Source organism: Berghia stephanieae, chromosome 5 (assembly GCF_034508935.2).
Source record: "Berghia stephanieae isolate SIO BIC M18660-M18661 chromosome 5, UCSD_Bste_1.3, whole genome shotgun sequence".
Classification (NCBI taxonomy): Eukaryota; Metazoa; Mollusca; class Gastropoda; order Nudibranchia; family Aeolidiidae; genus Berghia; species Berghia stephanieae.
The window spans coordinates 19,706,338-19,724,680 of NC_088364.1; the positions used below are offsets into that span (position 1 = coordinate 19,706,338).

At 35.4% G+C, this 18,343-nt stretch overlaps 3 protein-coding genes across 3 annotated transcripts in view; 2 read left to right on the plus strand and 1 right to left on the minus strand.

Annotated features, from left to right (window-relative positions):
* LOC144974093 (uncharacterized) overlaps nt 1-4,060 on the plus strand; it is a 10,174-nt gene extending 6,114 nt beyond the window's left edge. The window contains exon 5 of the mRNA XM_078916985.1: nt 2,458-4,060. Coding sequence (XP_078773111.1) covers nt 2,458-3,186 — 729 coding nt within the window. The 3' untranslated portion in view covers nt 3,187-4,060. The remainder of the gene's footprint in view (nt 1-2,457) is intronic.
* Nucleotides 4,061-10,303: 6,243 nt separating this feature from the next.
* Nucleotides 10,304-13,568, minus strand: LOC144972558 (uncharacterized). The gene is made up of 3 exons (XM_078913898.1): nt 13,417-13,568; nt 12,973-13,095; nt 10,304-12,632 (listed from the first exon to the last, which is right to left on the minus strand). Exons 1-3 carry the CDS (start codon nt 13,566-13,568, stop codon nt 12,179-12,181), a joined length of 729 nt encoding a protein of 242 aa, XP_078770024.1. The 3' UTR covers nt 10,304-12,178.
* A 3,853-nt stretch (nt 13,569-17,421) lies between these two features.
* Nucleotides 17,422-18,343, plus strand: part of LOC144973875 (uncharacterized) — a 56,688-nt gene continuing 55,766 nt past the window's right edge. Inside the window, exon 1 of the mRNA XM_078916764.1 lies at nt 17,422-17,638. Within this exon, the coding sequence (XP_078772890.1) occupies nt 17,581-17,638 (58 nt within the window). The 5' untranslated portion in view covers nt 17,422-17,580. The remainder of the gene's footprint in view (nt 17,639-18,343) is intronic.

Here is an 18,343-nt window from a genome sequence, read left to right on the forward strand (position 1 = left end):
AAAAAAAAAAAAAAAAAAACAAAACAAAACAAAAAAAAAACAAAAAAAAAAAACAAACAAAAACAACTAAAAACAAACAAACAAACAAAAAACCCAAACAAAAACAAAATTAAAAAACAAACCAAAAGACTAAAAAAGAGACAAGCAACAAACCAAGTAGAACCTTTTTCATTTTGGACAGAAAACTTTTAGTTCAAATTTGGATTCAACATGTCGAAGAGTCCAAAACTTGAATTTCTTTCAAGTCTCAGGTTCGAAAATGTTTGTAGTCTAGACGGCCATTTTAAATGATTGCTATTTGAATTAAGCGTTTTCTGAACAAAATAAAAAAGCGTTTTTTTAGAGCGGCAGTAAAAGTATTCGACGGGTTCCCCTGGAGAAATTCTTTTCAATTCGTGCGGTTATGTAGTCTAGTGGTATGACATTCGCTTTCGGATCGGAGGGTCCTGGGTTCGAGCATCGCTCAGCGCCTAGTTGAGTCCTTGGAAACGACCCTTTACTCACATTCTCTCACCGTACTCAGAGTGTAAAATGAGCACCGTTAACAGCATGGTATCTGTCAGAAATATTGTAATATCGCATACCATGTGTGATGTCTTGTTTTATAAGTTACGTGTTGTTGTTGGTCAGGGACCCTCTGTAAAGCGCTTTGAGCACGTTTAGTGGATATTGCGCTCTATAAAAGCTCAAGTTTTTTCCTTCTATTCACCACTATCAGGCAACCAATTTTATCAGCTCACTTTTATGGCAGTCTACTTTCATATGAATATTCTAAAAGATTCTTTCCCCAAACAAACCCTTTCACAACTCAAAGATACATTTTGTGTCTTAACTCTCTACGTACCGACCATTTCCAATATTGTTACTGAAATGACAAACTGACCCAACACCACAACTATACTTTTTAAAAGCAATAAGTGCATGCGATACATAATTTTATTGAGTTCTTGTAAATGTAACAACGATTCTTCTTCAAATTTTGTGGTTTGTAAAACAAATTTGAATAAGAAACGTGTTGTATGGATTGTAACGGATGTGACGATTTTCCTATAGATGGTGAGGAGATGGTGAAACTGAAACTTTGCGCGACGAAACCCGTGGCTTAATTATTGCTCTTAGGTAGACCAATTAACTCCGTTGATCTTACCATCTCTCGAGGGCAGCTGTCGAGCGAGTACAATGTGTGACACTATCTTCCCAACCATCTTAGTGTTGAATGAAACTAAAATGATCTGAAAATGTCACAAGAGTCGAAACACTCATTAAACAAACAAAAACGTTAGCTATGTTAAATCCCAAAAAGGTAGCTATGAATCAGTGCCAGACAAAACTGAAAGAAAAACACAAGAGAAAAAAAATCATCCAAAAAAATTCAGTCTGCTTCAACTGGGGATCGAACCTCAGACCTACTGAATAACGAACAGTCACTTTTCATATTTTCAAAGCGATTGCTAAGCTGTTAAAAACAGTTTAAAAAGTAAGAACAAAAAAAAAAAAAAGAAGAAAGAAACCCCCCCCCCCCCAAAAAAAAACAACAAAAAAAAAAAAAAAAACGAAAGCAAAAACAACACAAAAAAAAACTCATCAAATAACTTCACACAGAGTCTCATGGTCACAAAACCCTTCTGTAGCCACCGCCCCCCCCCCCCCAACAAAAAAGATAACACACGACCAAAACGGTAAGAGATCATGTATAATCCAGAGAAATGTTCTCTGCACGTCCAGTCAGGATAAACGATGTTGGAAGCGTTTACCCCAACTGAACATGTAGAGAAAAATATAACACAGCACGTTTCTACTTATGACCAATGTGTCTTTGACCCCTTTTCATTGCAACCCCTTCTTTTACTTATAATAAAATTGAAATTATACGACATTGAAAATCGGGTTGTTTGAATAGGCTCTCAATCAAACTACTGAATAGAATTCAACAACAGTTTTCAAGAAACATTCTGTATGTAGAGGAGTGTGTTTAGGAACCTTAATATTCAGTTTCAGCGTTTGTTAAATAAACAAGAAAGTGAGCGATCAAAGGTAGGAGCCCTTGTTTTACCACTTGTGCAGCCAGTCTTTTTTCTTTTGACAGCGTCATCGTATGGTTAGCTCTACTATTTGTTCTTTTATTTAGACTATCTTCTGTTAGATAGTTTTTCGAGATCGAGATTCGGTCGAAGACCGATACTCAGATTCTATGATTATCTACTTGTATATAGACACATATCATGTTTTTCTCATTTTGGCATGAATATTTTAATGTTTGTAAACATATAGATAAACTTTAGTACCAGGCTTAATATAATATTTCGGCGAGGTAATGATCCAGTCTTTATGTCAATATATAAAATAAAAGATTTCTGATCAAAATGAGGGAAGGGTGATTTTTCACTAAAGACTAAAGGACAGTGTAGCAACTGAGATTATCGTAATGTGCAACAACGTGTGTTGTTATTTCCCCAGGTTAAGCAAATCTTCACAGCACCGCGATCAATGACGGTAATCTGTTGTATTTTCGTTGTCGTAATCGCTTCCTACATTCCCATGTTTTCCACTAAACGTCTACTGAACATCCGTGACCCTGCTACAAACGTCTCCTTGGTTCGTTTGGTTTATACGTCAAACTATGACGAGGTTGAGTTCATCAGTCGTCATATCAACGACATCATTTTACCAAGCATTTCCATGACCATTGTCATCATCTGTACACAGCTGACGATCACACGTTTAAACGCATCGAAGAGATGGAGAAGAAAGAACGCAAGATCTGGGAAATCTAGCGAGGCTACCATTGACAACGAGAATCAGACTAATGATAATATAAGCACAGCAGACAGGCGAGGTGATTCAAATCAAGTAAAACAAATAACTGTTACATCAAATAAACCGTCAGCCACAGGCCAAGCTATAACGTCAGCCAAAGAGACAAAAGTTGTAAAGATGATAACTTTGATCTGTACAATATTCATCATCTGTAACTTGCCTTGTGTTATCATCTTCCACGTTCGAATTGTCATTCCAGGTATTGTCAATAGGGGGCGTTATCATAACACGTTTCATATTCTATACGCCCTTGATTTCTTGATTGAGACTATTAATTCTAGCGTTAACATCTTTGTTTATTACAATATGAGTACCCGATACAAACAAGAATTCAGACAATTGTTTGGTATTGTAGAAAATAAGACTTGATGCTCTCCTGGGTCTTCCTTTTCAGCACAATGACAAAGCAATATATTTTTTCTCCCAGACTGGCGGGAAAACTTTCACTTTTACTCTAATGAAGTCTCGTATTTGAGGATTTTTTAGTCAAGTTGGAGTCAGCTTAAGTCATAAAAAATGAAGTAAAATTCTCGAGCTAAATTTAAAAAAGTGTTTATCAGTGAGCGGCTGATGTATGTGACCCAATGTTTTCTGATTACTCCTCTTCATTCCCCATGAGGCACATTCTGCACATTAAAAGTCCTCCATCTCACTCTGTTTTTGACTTGGGTCTTGATCTCCTCCCAGGTCAGACTTTAGGTTCTGATTTCACTCGGCAAATTTCGTCTCCAGCTCCGCAGGGTCCAGACTTGTCTGACTGCATCAGGTCATAAATATCCTGGGATAGCACCTAAACCTCTCAAGAAATAAATTGGAGGAATTTTTTGGTTTGTTATTGTCATTTTGTCATTTTTTATTTCATTGAATGGACAGTAAATACTCGGTAGATTCCCAATCTGGAGGGCCTTGCTGTATGCTCTAGCCTGGCTTCTCGCCCCAAGACCAGTTGAACATGCCTACCAGGGATCAGATGATTCCTCTGACACAACTTTCAGGGCAATTAAAGCACACAGACCGTCCTATCAAGTCAAGGCGACACATCGATAGAATGGACAAATGTATCCAGCTTATGTCAATGGTTTAACTGCAAACAAATTTATTTGATTGAGTCCCAATCTGTTTTGGTTAAGGTAAATTGGATTTACCCAGACATCATCTGAAAATGTCATAGGAGTTGAAATGCTCATTAAACAAACAAAAAACATTAGCTATATGTCAAGGTGAATAAAAATCCCAAAAGGTGTGTGTGTGTGTGAATCTGTGTCATGGTTTTGAGTTCAAATTAAAATTTCTGTTTCTGATTCACAACGGATGGTAACTAGTAAATTTGATCCATTCTATAGAGAGACGCTCAGCCTTCGGAACCTACAGGATAAGTAAGTAGAGAGTGATGTGTGCTGCCTGAACTATGGGATCGTAAAAATACGAACAAAACGGTGAAAATGGAAAATCTACGGATGGAAAAGTGATGTGCTGTTTCCATTCGAAACCTTTCCATTTTCACATTTTATTTAGTATTTTAACCTTCAGGATCGGACATCGGGATACTGTTGGTGACTATTGGAGAATATTGGCGAGAAAGTGACGAACACCTTTGCAGAAATAGAGGAACCGCCAATATACCGACAGTGACAGATGAATTTGGTGCTAAACTGCTCAACCGTGATATTAAAGAGAACCTTTGAAAATATCAGGTTTCATAGATTATTTTGTAATGTGCTTTAGCTGAAGCCATTAAAATGAGAAAAAAACAGCCTGAGTAAAATCTCTTCAATAAAATGCATTAGTTTTCTTGCCCACAGTTATCGCCCGATTCATGTACGTATTCCCCGTCTATATGTATACATGAACATTTCTTAATGAAGGTTCGGTTAAACGAGATTTATCAGTCCACCCAGTCCTATCCACCCAGCAGTGACTGGGTAACTTGATCTGTTTGACCTGGCGAAAAATACTTTTGTGATAGACCAGCGCCCGATTCAGTGGGTACTAAATAATTTATCCTATTTGTTTAGCGTTGAAGAAATCGGGATGATCTCCATGTCCAGTTAGTTTCAAGTGTCTTAAAGGTCTAATACTACTACTACTACTACTACTACTACTACTACTACTACTACTACTACTACTACTACTACTACTACTACTACTACTACTACTAATAATAATAATAATAATAAATGCTGAAAACTTATATAGCGCTATAACTCCGAGATATAAATAAGAAAAGGACTATCTAAAATGAAATGCCTTCAAAATTTAATTACTGTATTATAGTGCCTTGTATAGCCCTGCAAAGCATAAAAATGTAATGAAAAGGAAGTTAGATGAAATCTTGAACCATCTATTTTCAAACCCAGCAAATGTCATATATTTGGGGGGAAGGGATTGTCCTTTAATTCGTTATAAATTGTACTTGTTATTATATTCCATATCAAATGATTAATCTATCAGTGCCTACCAGTAATATGATATAGATCTATTTTATGTTCGGCACAAAGCACAATTTAATTTAATAAACGAGAAATTCACGCTGTGGATGACGGGAATAACTCTCGTAGAAGGGAAATAATCGTAATATTATTCTCCTTTTCAAAAATATTACCGGGTTACTTCTCTTGCTAATCAACACAACATGGCCGACGACGGTCATGTTTTGACGAAATGATAAATAGATAGATAGATAGATAGATAGATAGATAGATAGATAGATAGATAGATAGATAGATAGATAGATAGATAGAGTTGTTAAGTAGATTTAATTTTGAAATTAGAACAGTAAAGTCCCGATTGGTCATTTTAGGAAATGAAAGTAGGGAGGTAGCGCTTTATGATCATTCTATAAGGTAAAAGAGGTGAAGGGTGAGGTGGGGAGAAGGGGGGGGTATTAACACTTCGAAGAGCATAAAAAAAATAATAATGATAAATCAAAATTCTTACACAGACGACCGACCAAGCCGGGTTACATTATATTGGTTTTTACACCACAAGCCGGAATTCTGATATTGAATTGTTATGAGATTTATGGAAACATGATTGGTTTGCAAAAACGAAAGAAAAGCGAAGGACCAGAGCACGACGGCTGAGGCTACAACTCTTTAGTTGGGCATGATGTTGCCATACCGCTGAGGGACAAACTGTGACATTAGTTGTAAACGCTGACTATCTGGACGTCGTGCTTTGAAGTAAAATAATGACAATACCTGCTCGCCAGATGACAGGTTTATGATTGATATATTTTATCGAGAACTAATCACTCAACTTGGCGGTCTATGATAATAACAAAGAGCTATGGGTGACGTTAACTTCATTCATTCTAAAACTCTCGTGGTTACGATTCACAAGCAAAGATACCGATATGTATCAAGGTTAGGTAAAGTCCCCCTCCCTCCTATTGACTCCATTATTTACATAGGGCTTGGAAGAGCATTCGCTTCACATGCAAAAGGGAACAGCATCGCTCTCGGGTGCAGTCGATTTTTTTTCTCTGACCTCTCTTTTGTACACTCCTAGTCCTAGTGATTGGGTAGCGGGTTCTGTTAGATCTGGTGAAAATTATTGCTGGAAATAAAACAGAGTTGCCTACTTGAAATTTCCAAATTTCGTAGTTTCCTAGAGAAAAATAGAAACATCCATTTTAAATAGCTTTAGAAATAAATAATTTGCGATCAGCATGATAAAAATACTCTTAAGTCCTGAATATAGGTTCTGAGGAACTAAACTTTCCTTTTCAATACGATTTATTGAGTAAAAGAGGAGAAAGCAGTTGAATAGCTGGAGCCAAAAATTCGTATTTTTACACATTTTTCGTAGTACTAGGCAGGTCTGATAAAGTCACGATCTCCTGAAAATGTGGCAAGCAAGTCAGTTCTCAGATTAATCTATCGATATAATATGAAAGGAATTGCCTTTCTGGCAATGACAGTTAATATGGATTGAAACAAATCCAGTATCACCATGAAGGAGTTGAGTTACAAACACTCCCCCTTCCGTCCCCACCCCCTTCCCTCAATCCTCCTCCTGTTGCCTGGTCAGATATAGCATGTAACATAATATTTCATCTAGATTTCTTGTCTTTCTTTTCCAATTTTAGTCCCAGAGTCTTAAACTTTTCCCCAAAGAATCGTTTTCAGTAGTATTTTGTCCATACATGATGTAAAAGCAAAATATTTAATGCCCAAGACTCCCATAGTGGGCAGGGACGTACTTCCTGTGTCTTCTATCCCCATATCTGTTTTCCAACTTGCTTTCTGTCTTTGTCTTGGAATGAGATTACTTGGTTTAGTCCTGGCCTGGGCCGGATGCCCTTACTGAGAGGGTAATGTATAGATAGTTTTGGGAGATGATATGTTTTTCCTTGTAAATCATCTCTCTGTTATGCACTGTATTGTGTTTTGTTTACATGTTATATATGCTTTGTAAACATTTGAGTGTATTCCTCTGGGTAGGAACCTGTGCTTGTCTCTGGATGAAACTTTTAGGTGATCTCAAACTTTGATATTGTGGTCTTGGAAACTACATCTGGTTTCTATTTGAACAAATTCCCCTTTGTCTTACCTTTTCTTGGGTGATTTAAGTGTAATTCTAGAACTTTTTACTCTCCCATTTTCTTCCTTTTTACGGGCACTGGTATGACCTTAATGTGTTACAAGCGCAGTAAAACCTTTAAAAAAACAAACAACACCCCCCCCCTCCAAAAGAAAAAAAAACAAACAAAATGCCACAAGAAACTTAAACAAGAGTTTTCATTGATAAACCTGGTATAACGCGATATTGTGGTTAACAAGAGTAACGTTTGAAGCCAACATTTCAAACAAAATTGTCCATAGACAATTTTACGATCTTGTCCTTTATGCATTATTGACCTGCCTGCCACCAAGTCGGTCGATCGTGACTATTACTATTGGCGTTTAAATTAAACAGTAGACCTGCCCGATACTAAGAACATATCCGTAAAATTATGAAAATATCTTCATGTCAAATATTCGCATAAAAGAATCTCACTTGCTGGAAAAAGAATGTGAGAAAATGGGGGAGGGGTTGGGGGGGGGCGGGGGGCAGGCACTGGTGTAAGGTAAAAATTTTAAAAATTGTCTAGACAAATTAAAATCAAACATGCAAGAAAACCTACCCTGTCACGATTGAGGATCGAACCCCAGACCCGATTACACTACAAGAAATACCAAAAATAAAAAAGAAACCAACAAAAAAAAAAACAACAAACAAACAAAACAAAACAAAACAAAAACAACAAAAATAACCCGAAAAGAACTCCCCCAACCCTCTCACACAACACAAATACAAAGCCCCAAAACAATCAACAAACAAAAACATACGAGTACAAAACAGATACAAAAAAAAATACTGGTTCCCTTTCTATGAGTCAGTATTGGTAAGCAAGCATAACTTGACTTAAGACTCTTGATTCATTGTGGAACATAGGGGCCACAACAGCACTCTTCCATCTGACTCGGTTTTTAGAGGTCTTCCTTATCCGGGCCCAGGTTTGTCCTGCTGCCTTCAACTCGGTCTCGATGCTTCGTCGCCATGTTTGCTTTGGTCGACCAACCCTCCTCTTTCCTTGCGGGTTCCAGTCTAAACTAGCTAAACAAGCATCGTTACCTCAAATAACGGGAGGTCGTCATAAATCTACAACCACAACAAAACAGAGGGTAGCTTGGCTCAGCAGTACGGTCTTTGCTTCGTACCCGAAAGGTACCGAGTTCGATCACCCGCCGCTGCGCTGTGTGGCCCTGAGCAAGTCACCTCGCTTTAGCTCAATTTGCGGCGTTGCACTGCGGCTGACGCCTGGGTTTTTTCCAGTCTTCTCTTGGAAGAGACCATAGAGACAAATTTACTCCATGGGATGAAAAAAAGGGAATTTTATTTTATTTATTTATTATTTGCAAAACCCACAACCTAAATGTATCCGATGTCTATGCGTTCATGAATCTTTTTTCTTTAGTTTGCTCTGACTGTGATTCAATGTCAACAATTGCGGTTATCCTGGCAATTCATATCGACATCAATACTGCTTTGATAATTGCGACTGATCACATTTTTTGTTATGAAATAGATGTTGCTTAGATTTTGTTTATGTATTCATGCTTGTTATGTAGTGTCGTGAATTTTCTTTTCCTATTATGGTAAAGCACCACAGAGCATGATTAACGTGGATGTTTAGGCGCTTTACAAATTCATTAATTATTATTTATTTATTAAATCCTATGGGTTATATATATATATATATATATATATATATATTTTATATATATATATTATATATATATATATATATATATGTGTGTGTGTGTGTGTGTGTGTTTACATTAAAAAAATCTTTTATACATAGAATTTGAGATAATCTAGGCTTAATCCTAGAATTGGCTAATTTTTAAAATGCCAGAATAAAGATTTTAAACTATGATTGACATGCTGCTAATTTTACAAAACTGTATAAAACTTGTGATAGAAACAGTTAATGACTCAGCTCAGGATTTTATTGAACCAGAAAATACAATAAAGACTGTTTTTCAATAAAATTACCACAATATTCAATCAAAATTATAGTTTGCCTAAACCGAAACCAGCTTCATGTTAAATGATTGATATCTGAAAATGTGTCTTTGAGACAGTGCCAACCAAAGCAAGAAAATAAATACAAGAAAAAAAAAACAAAAACCAACCCATCCCCCCAAAATCCGTTTTCCTCGAGAGGAAGATTGACGTTTTGGGATTTTTTTCTTGCTTTGTGTGGCACCAATACTTGTTCACTAATTTGTAACTTTGATATTTATTGTCAATAACTGATTAATTCACAGCAATCGACTGATTTACAAAAACTCAAATTCTCTCTCTCTTTCTCTCTCTCTCTCTCTCTCTCTCTCTCTCACACACACACACACACACACACACACATATATATATATATATATATATATATATATATATATATATATATATATATATATATGTATTTATGTATGTATATTTATCAACTTGGCAGGTCTGACATTGTAGTGTACCAAGGTTAGGTACAATTCTCATAACTATCAAGGACACACCTATCATTTGTTATTGGAATGTACGTATGGAAATTGACACTCTTTTTACGAGGAAAATAACGTTACAACGGTACCCATTGATGATAAGTGGCTGAATTGTTAGCACAATGCTCTCGTTGTCGCACAAACAAGATTCATAGTTCTTTAACTCTCAAACGTTCCACTGTTTTGAGCAAAAATTGTAAATGGAGGGGGTGCAGGTACATTAGGATACCATGAACTCACTCACTGTGCGCTAATGCTGGCATGTTATATATCAATTTGCTCGTCAGATGTTTTAGTTTCACATTCTTAAAGTTTTTTATAATTTCAAGGCACTTTCCTGGACACAAATATGATTTATGTGTCAAGGTAGGGTCTCAAATTTTCAAGTAAAAACTGCATTTTCTGCAAATGCCAAGAAGGAAAAAAATAACTGTTCAAAATTATGATCAAAACAAGTTTATTTTCTAAAAATACATCATGTCTTACAACTTTTATGCAAAACTCAAGTATGTAATGCATAAATTGAGCATCTGGTGGGGTCTCAAATGTATCCACACATTTACTCAAACAAGGGGCATAATCCAATAATTTTTACATGTTCACAAAAATGTCTCTAAATTGCTTATGTCAGCATTTCTTTGGCATATTTTGGATATATCTTGGTCAACAGACCTAAACACATGATACAAGAAGACATTTCAACATGGTGAAAAGGTTTTGGGGTAATAATTCCATTACAAAAGTAAAATTATATAATTATTTTAAAATTCACTTGTGTGTCACTTGTTTAGTGCAAAGACTGAACTATACACACCAAAAAAATACACAAGTTCCTTCTTACTGATACAATTGATAATACATGGATAAATATAATAAAGGACTTCAGTATACATATATATTTATTTATATATGTAAATGTATTCGCAGAGAGCGAATAGTATTTTTTTTTCCGCAAAGAGCGAAAACGAATGATTATTCGCAGAGTGCGAAAATATTTTAATTTCACAGTAACAGTACCTTAACAAAATAAAATAAAAATATACAGACAATTTAACATTTAAAAAACAAAGAGCATTTTAAAATACAATAATAAATCAAATAATTTACTCAAGAACTGTATGATACCACAACATACATTTTCTATCCGGCTGTAAACAAAACCATTTTTTACAATATAAACACCTATGTCTAGTTTTCTGTACTTTCCCCCTATCTAAGCATAACCTACAATCACCCCTTGAATTTGAAGAAGCATCTGGTAAAATTGGATGGATTAACTTAATTTCTTCATCTATATCATTATTATCACTATTCCTGCTATTTGCTTTAGATTTACTTTTACATTTACAATTACAATTTGTATTTAAAGCAAGTGGTGGACCCTCTAGATCATCTATCCCGCCTAACTGCCTGGCTAACTCCAGAGTAAAATCTAACTGATTATACTGTTTTGGTCTCTGTAATTCTTCAATATCACTATGCCTAGCTCTATATTCTTTGAACAGAATATAACTATTAACCCTAGCAATGTCAATAAAATGAAAAAATAAACTTTTCCACCACTTGTCTGTTTTTCTAAGACTATTATATTTCCCAATAAGTTGATCAGACAAATCTACCCCATTCATATTCTTATTGTAATCTTTAACTAATTCAGGCTGTGCAACATCTAATTTTCTGAAAACCCCATTATCTTTACTCCTACGTTGTACTACTGCCTCCTTATTTGCATCATGTATTGTAGATATAAATGAAACTGTCTTATTATCTTTCCACTGTAAAGCTAAAATATCACCATCCCTATGCCATCTAAACTCCCCCCTCTTAACCCTCTTTTCCCATTCTCTAACGTTCTTTAGACTAACTGGAAATCCTTTTCGATTAACTATTATTGTCCCACAAGCTCTCACATTCTTCACAACCAAATCTTTAAAAAGTTGAACACTAGTATAAAAATTATCCACATATAAATGATATCCTTGATTGAACAAGCCAACAAGCAACTGCATAACCACATTATAAGCTAAACCATTTGTTGTATTACCCCCTACCTTACCCAAATAAACATCAAAATTGTGTGTATACCCTGTCTTTGAATCTGCTAAAACCCACAATTTCATTCCCCACTTTGTTGGCTTGTCCTTCATATACATTCTAAAGCTATACCTTCCCTTATTTTTAACCATCCTCTCATCTATTGAAATATTCTGATAAGGTTGAAACAATTTCATACATTTTCTACGAATATAATCCATCATAAATCTAGCTTTACATAATTTATCATCTCTATTTTCTGTTCTAAAATTACTTATTTTTTAAAAACTCATAAGACATTTATAACGCCAAATTGACAAAAACCGACGCGCCCACAAACCATTCAACAATGTCTCCTCACACCAATATAAAGTAACACGCTCCACTTTCACACAACTCATGTACATCAACAAACCAATAAATCTATACATTTCATCCACATTCACAGGTTCATCCTTCCACCTCTTATACAACGTCGGTTTCGAATCCACACACATACTCGCATAATCATTCGTCCACTCACAAAACAAAGACAACAGTTCTTGAGTAAAAAACAAACTAAAAAAATCTAAAGGCGTTAAAAATTTTCGGTGATCTAAGCGAGTCACCGTATCAGGCAGGCGTGGACCAGGGACTCGCTCAGGGAGAAAAGGTGGCACTTTGTTCTCGGGACCACCATCCACACATAGTTTCTTCGGCTGTGATGGGCCAGGGATTTCATCATGATCCGAACGCCTGAAGAAAATAATAATAACAAGAATTAAAATAAAAAGAAGTACTTTGAAAACAAAGGAAATGAAAAATAATTCTGAAAGGAGAAAGCAATTAATTACACATATAAATATAAAATATCAAAATATTTTATCACTCTCCCTTTTTTACATCACACACTAGTTCTGGAATAATATTTCTTGACATAGAGTTGAGTAGAGTAAAAATACTATAAATAATGTTCCTGTAGACCCAAAACTGAATATATAACATAATATCAACAATAATACATCAGAAAACACAAAACAGTCAATATGAATATAAATGCTCTATAAGAACAACTAAATATCAGGTCAGTTCTCACCTTTTTCTTTGACAAGCAGAACTAGTTGTGGCAGTGGCAGTGTCAGTATCATCAGTAGGAGTAGGGACTTGTGCATGTCTCCCAGTTTCATTCCCACAGTCCTCACACGGAATAAGAATCTCGCTAGAAGAAAGAAAAAAGAACAATATTTTATTATACAAACTGTCGACACATCAAATCAAGACATACAAATCATTTCTATATCTCATTCAAGTGGCCGAACTAACCGTCTTCTGACCTCCATGTTTGTTTACATTTTCAACACACAACACTTCACTCGTCCTAGTCAAACTCAAGCACTTCATAAATACAATTATAAACCAAAAAAAAAACTTTTTGTACTATATTAATGAAATAGATAATTAAGTTGAATAAAATATACATATCATGGGCATTATGTGATCGTTTGATGTTACTTTGAGAAGATTTCTGAAAAATACTTACTCGTCGTTCTCACTGTCAGATCCCATATTTGGCGAGTACGGCAGGTCGAATTCTTGAGACCATTCGGACTCAATTTCATCATCATCCTCGTCATCACTTACATCCACGTTGAAGAGGATGTCATAAATTTCAGACTCTTTGAGATTTGCCATGGTGCAAAAAGTTTAAATAATATAAATTTGATAAATTGTGAGTTGGAGTTGTAGAAAGATTTCCCGAAACAAAATGGCGGATCGAAGGTCAGGGTTGCCAGATTATTTTTCAACAAAATGCCAGGGGAAGACTCAAAAAATGCCAAAACACTCCAAAAAATGCCAAAGTCTGTTGACTCCCACCCCCACTAAGAAAACTACTCACTTTTGATAGACAATTTACTATCATATCCTGGTGGCTTGCGTGTTTTCTTTTCTTTTTCTTTTTTTTTTTTTTTAATTATACTAAATTTCCTGTTGGGGTAATTTTTTACCTACTGACTACTAAGTGAAGTGCTAAACCACTACACCACGGTTGGATTTTAAGAATGAAAAAGAAATACATTAACATGAAAGGTAAATACGTAAACAGTTAAATAATTATTGACAATTAAGAAAACTTACTGTTTCGTGTTTCTTATGATGTTTTTTGTTGAATCTGGTTCAAGTGCAGAGTCCAAAGAAGTTATAGAGAAAAAAATTAGAAACAATATCCATCACAGTTTTAATAGCAAAGTTTTGCGATGTGAAGAGATTTGTTTTTACGCGTTTAGAAATAATTAAGAAAAGGTGTCATTTGAAGTATAATATACAAGAAAAGAAAATGCCAAATGAAAATGCCAAATGCCAAATGATTTTTTCTAATGCCAAACGGTTTTCAAAAATGCCAGATTTTTGGAATCTGGCATTTAAAATGCCAAACTGGCAACCCTGTCGAAGGTAACGGATGGAGTCGTTAGCAACCTAGCTTTCGTATCTCTCGTTATTTCGTAACATTTTTTTACATTTTTAACATAATTGTGATGAATTATTAAATGAAAATCATTCTTTTATAATAAAATAATAGTTTCAACACATAATCTGGCGATTTTTTACCGCAAAATGGGATTATGAAAAAGGGGGCGTTGTCACGATCACCGGTGATCGTGGTTTCTATTTGTGGAACGTTTGAGAGTTAACCGGCTGAGGGGAGAAGGTAAATTAAACAAAGGTAGGAAGAAAGAAAGAAAATAAACAAAAACAAATATACTTACAAGTACAAAAAAAAATAACATCAGTTATTGATCGCTGGTCCTCTCAATGACGGGTCGCTGGTTCTTACTTACGATTTGAGTAATTGTCAAATAAGAAAGCCCAAAAATTTACTTGACAACGATCGCATTTTGAAGTTGCAATATCTGTAGGTTTAGAGAGGTTTTAAATGCTTGCCGTCATTTGATGCGCATGTTGTGATATAACTTCATTACAAAGTATTATTAACGGGGACAAATTGAAATACGTTCAAAGAAGGCCTGGAGTGAAAGTTATAAAATTGTGCTGGTAGAGGAAATTACTAAGACATTCTGAATCAGTCGCGTTAAACACGGGTTTTGATACACCAATGAATGTGCGTGAAGAGATATTCTCTCAGTTTTTAGTGGGAAAGATTTGTATTCATAAATTTTGAACATTATCCACATATATATATATATATGGAGTAAAAGAACTCGCGTACACAGGATACAGCCGTTTCAATACTAATTTAGCATGGTATCATCAGTCGGGTGGTCTTGCTTGAGAGGATAAACCGTAGTATTCATAAGAGGTATCATAATGTGATGCTTGTCACACTATTTCTGTATACCTTACATATATACATATATATATATAATATATATATATATATATATATATATATATTATTTAAAATATTTACCACAATGTTTGAGACAGTCTACATTAATGTTTCAGGCTTAATTTGCCATCGTCAGGACTGAGTTGTTTTGTTGACTGTTGTTGTTTCTTGAAGTGGTTCCGGTTTAAAGTTGCTTAACAAGAATTTACGCCGATGGGGACACCTTCCGTAGATCTCACTTTTCATGTTGAGTGTGGCTTCATGAGGTTGTTTGATTATAGTATATTTTTCTTCCAGGCATAAGCTACATTGTTTTGATGTTGGTGTGTATCCTGTTGCTTTAGATAAAATTTTCCATGAAATGTTGTGGTCTATTTTGTTGTCTTTTAATTTCCAAATATGTTCGCTGAGTTTTGTGGATGTTTTTTTGTTAGTGTTTCTAAATGTTGAGGTGTGGAGGTTGTATCTTGTTTTGAAATTATTTTCTGTTAGTCCTACATATTTTTCTTGCTTGTTTGTTTTAGTTTCTGTATATATATATATATATATATATATATATATATATATATATATAACATATATACATATATATTCTCTGAAAGGCCGCTAACTTCATTTGCAAGAATGGAGTTGTTTTATAACAACAATAATGATTGCTGTGTCATCCAATGAAGTAAAAGGGGCATAATTATTCTAACGTCATAGAATACTCGAGTACCATGTATTCGTTCACGGTCCATTAGAGACTGTAAAAGCATCGATTAATTGACCAGCTTATATTGTTATAGTCCTATCCGTGACGAGGATAACAAAGACATTGCATTGTCACCAGTCATGGATCGATCTGTCAACTCTTCAACTGATGCATCAAATATTAATAATAAATCGTTGTGCCCGTAATTTTCTTATACTAATTGCAATTTCTCTCAGCGAAATAAATGTACGTTAGATATGCAAGAGATAAATTTCTACCATGCAATGACAAAAATATACCTGCTCATATTTGCAGGTGAACACATCCTACCGAATTGCCCAACACTCTCTGCCCTTAGGAGAAATTACTGGCCACCGACTGCCCCAACAAGCCTGAGGAGTAAGCTCCACGGGGGCATGGGGGATCTCCAGAGGACATGAGCATATGTGGCGGAGAGAAGATTTCCATTTGAGTGAAGAAGAAATTTGCAGGTCTGATTTTAAACACACACACACACACACACACACACACACACACACACACACACAGAACAATTGAGTTTTTACATAGAGCAATATCCACCAAACGTGTCCAAAGCGCTTTACAAAGTACAGAGCAGTTCTCACAATGTTGCTTGTTCCTGTGTCATACTGATACGTAGATACTGGTCTACCTTGAGAAAGATAGACATATATAGATTAATAGATAGATTGATCTATAGATAGAGATTAAAAGTTTGATGAATAGATAAATAAATAAATAAATAGATAGACATATAAGTAGATATATACATAGAAAGATAGGTAGAGAGAAAGAGAGAGAGAGAGAGAGAGAGAGAGAGAGATTGAATGATAGATGACTCTCTCTCTATATATATTATTATATTATTATATCGATGGATAGAGAGATTGATACACGGAGAAAGATAGATAGACAGGCAGACAGACAGACAGATAGATAGATAGATAGATAGATCGACAGACCGATAGATATATAGACAGATAGATAGATAGAATGAAAGAAAGATGAATAGATAGATAATTAAAAAGAAAGTAAAATGAAAGAAAAAAGAAATAAAGAAAGAGATTCAAAGATAGATAAATAGACAGACATAGATAGACAGACTGACAGACAGACAGACAGATAGATAGATAGATAAATAGATAGATAGATAGATAGATAGATAGATAGAAAGAAAGATAGAGATTGTGTGCGTTTATGTGTGTGGGAGAGAGGTATATATATATATATATATATATATATATATAGAGAGAGAGAGAGAGAGAGAGAAGAGAGAGAGAGAGAAAGAGAGATAGATAGATAGATAGATAGAGAGAGAGATAGACACAGAGAGAGAGAGAGAGATAGATAGATATATAGATAGAGAGAGATAGAGAGAGAGAGAGCGAGAGAGAGAGAGAGATAGATATATAGAGAGGTCATTTGAAGGAGCCAAGGTGAGTCTTGAAGGTGAGCGAGGAAAGTTACTCCCGTCCGTCGTGTGACAAATATTCAACTCGGCAGCACCGCCACTGTCGTTCACACCAGCATATTCCAATCGGCTTCAGTTTCCCTTTGACCGTTCCAATCGGCTTCAGTTTCCCTTTGACCGTTCCAATCGGCTTCAGTTTCCCTTTGACCGGTGTTGTTACAAGGGGACAGTCATGGAGCCTCCAAAAGGATTTCGTGACGTTTTGTTTTCCGTCATTCTAACGCTATCTGGTAAGGATTTTATCTAAAGACTGTATTCTTGATTTGCATGTAAAATTGACGTTCCGGTTATTCAACTGGTAGAGCAATTACCTCATAAACAGAGGGGCCGGTTTTGATATCTGTACAGAAAGTTTATGACCATCTAGTTCATCTAGTGTAATGAGTAGGTTGCTGGCTTTGTTAAATCTGGTAGAAAGCCTTATTGAAAGAGAATGTTGCCCTATCCGACTGGTAGCAAGCAATCGTTCATGTCTGTGTAACACTACCGAAACACGGATAAACCCGCGGTATTAATGCTATACTATTTATTAGCCTTCTTAAAATCTGTCGTATACCTATTACTTTGCATCCTACAGATCTAGACCTACAGCTCAATCGTCCCAATACTGCCGTTGTTTTAAAAAGCACAGTATATGCAATGTTAACCAAATAGGACATACTGTGTTCTTTAATAAAACGGAAGTATAGAACTTCATCTTGTCTTCCTATTCACCAAAGTGATAAATTAGGGAGCAGGCACTGGTGTAGGATAAAGATCTGAAAAGTGTGTATAAAGCAGTGCCAGGAAAGGTAGAGGGAAAAATACAAGAAAATAATAAGAACAGCCTACGTCAACGTGGCTCACACCCCTCCTAATTAACTAGTTATCGGAGGTTCAATCCCCAGTCGAGGCAACTCACTTCTTGGGAATGTTTATGTCATGTATTTTCTCTT

Coding starts and splice junctions, on each gene's coding strand:
- LOC144972558 (XM_078913898.1), bottom strand. CDS start 13,568: ATGGCAAATCTCAAAGAGTCTGAAATTTATGACATCCTCTTCAACGTG. Junction 13,096..13,416: donor TCTGACAGTGAGAACGACGA/GTAAGTATTTTT, acceptor TCTTTCTTCTAG/CGAGATTCTTATTCCGTGTG. Junction 12,633..12,972: donor TCTGCTTGTCAAAGAAAAAG/GTGAGAACTGAC, acceptor TATTTTCTTCAG/GCGTTCGGATCATGATGAAA.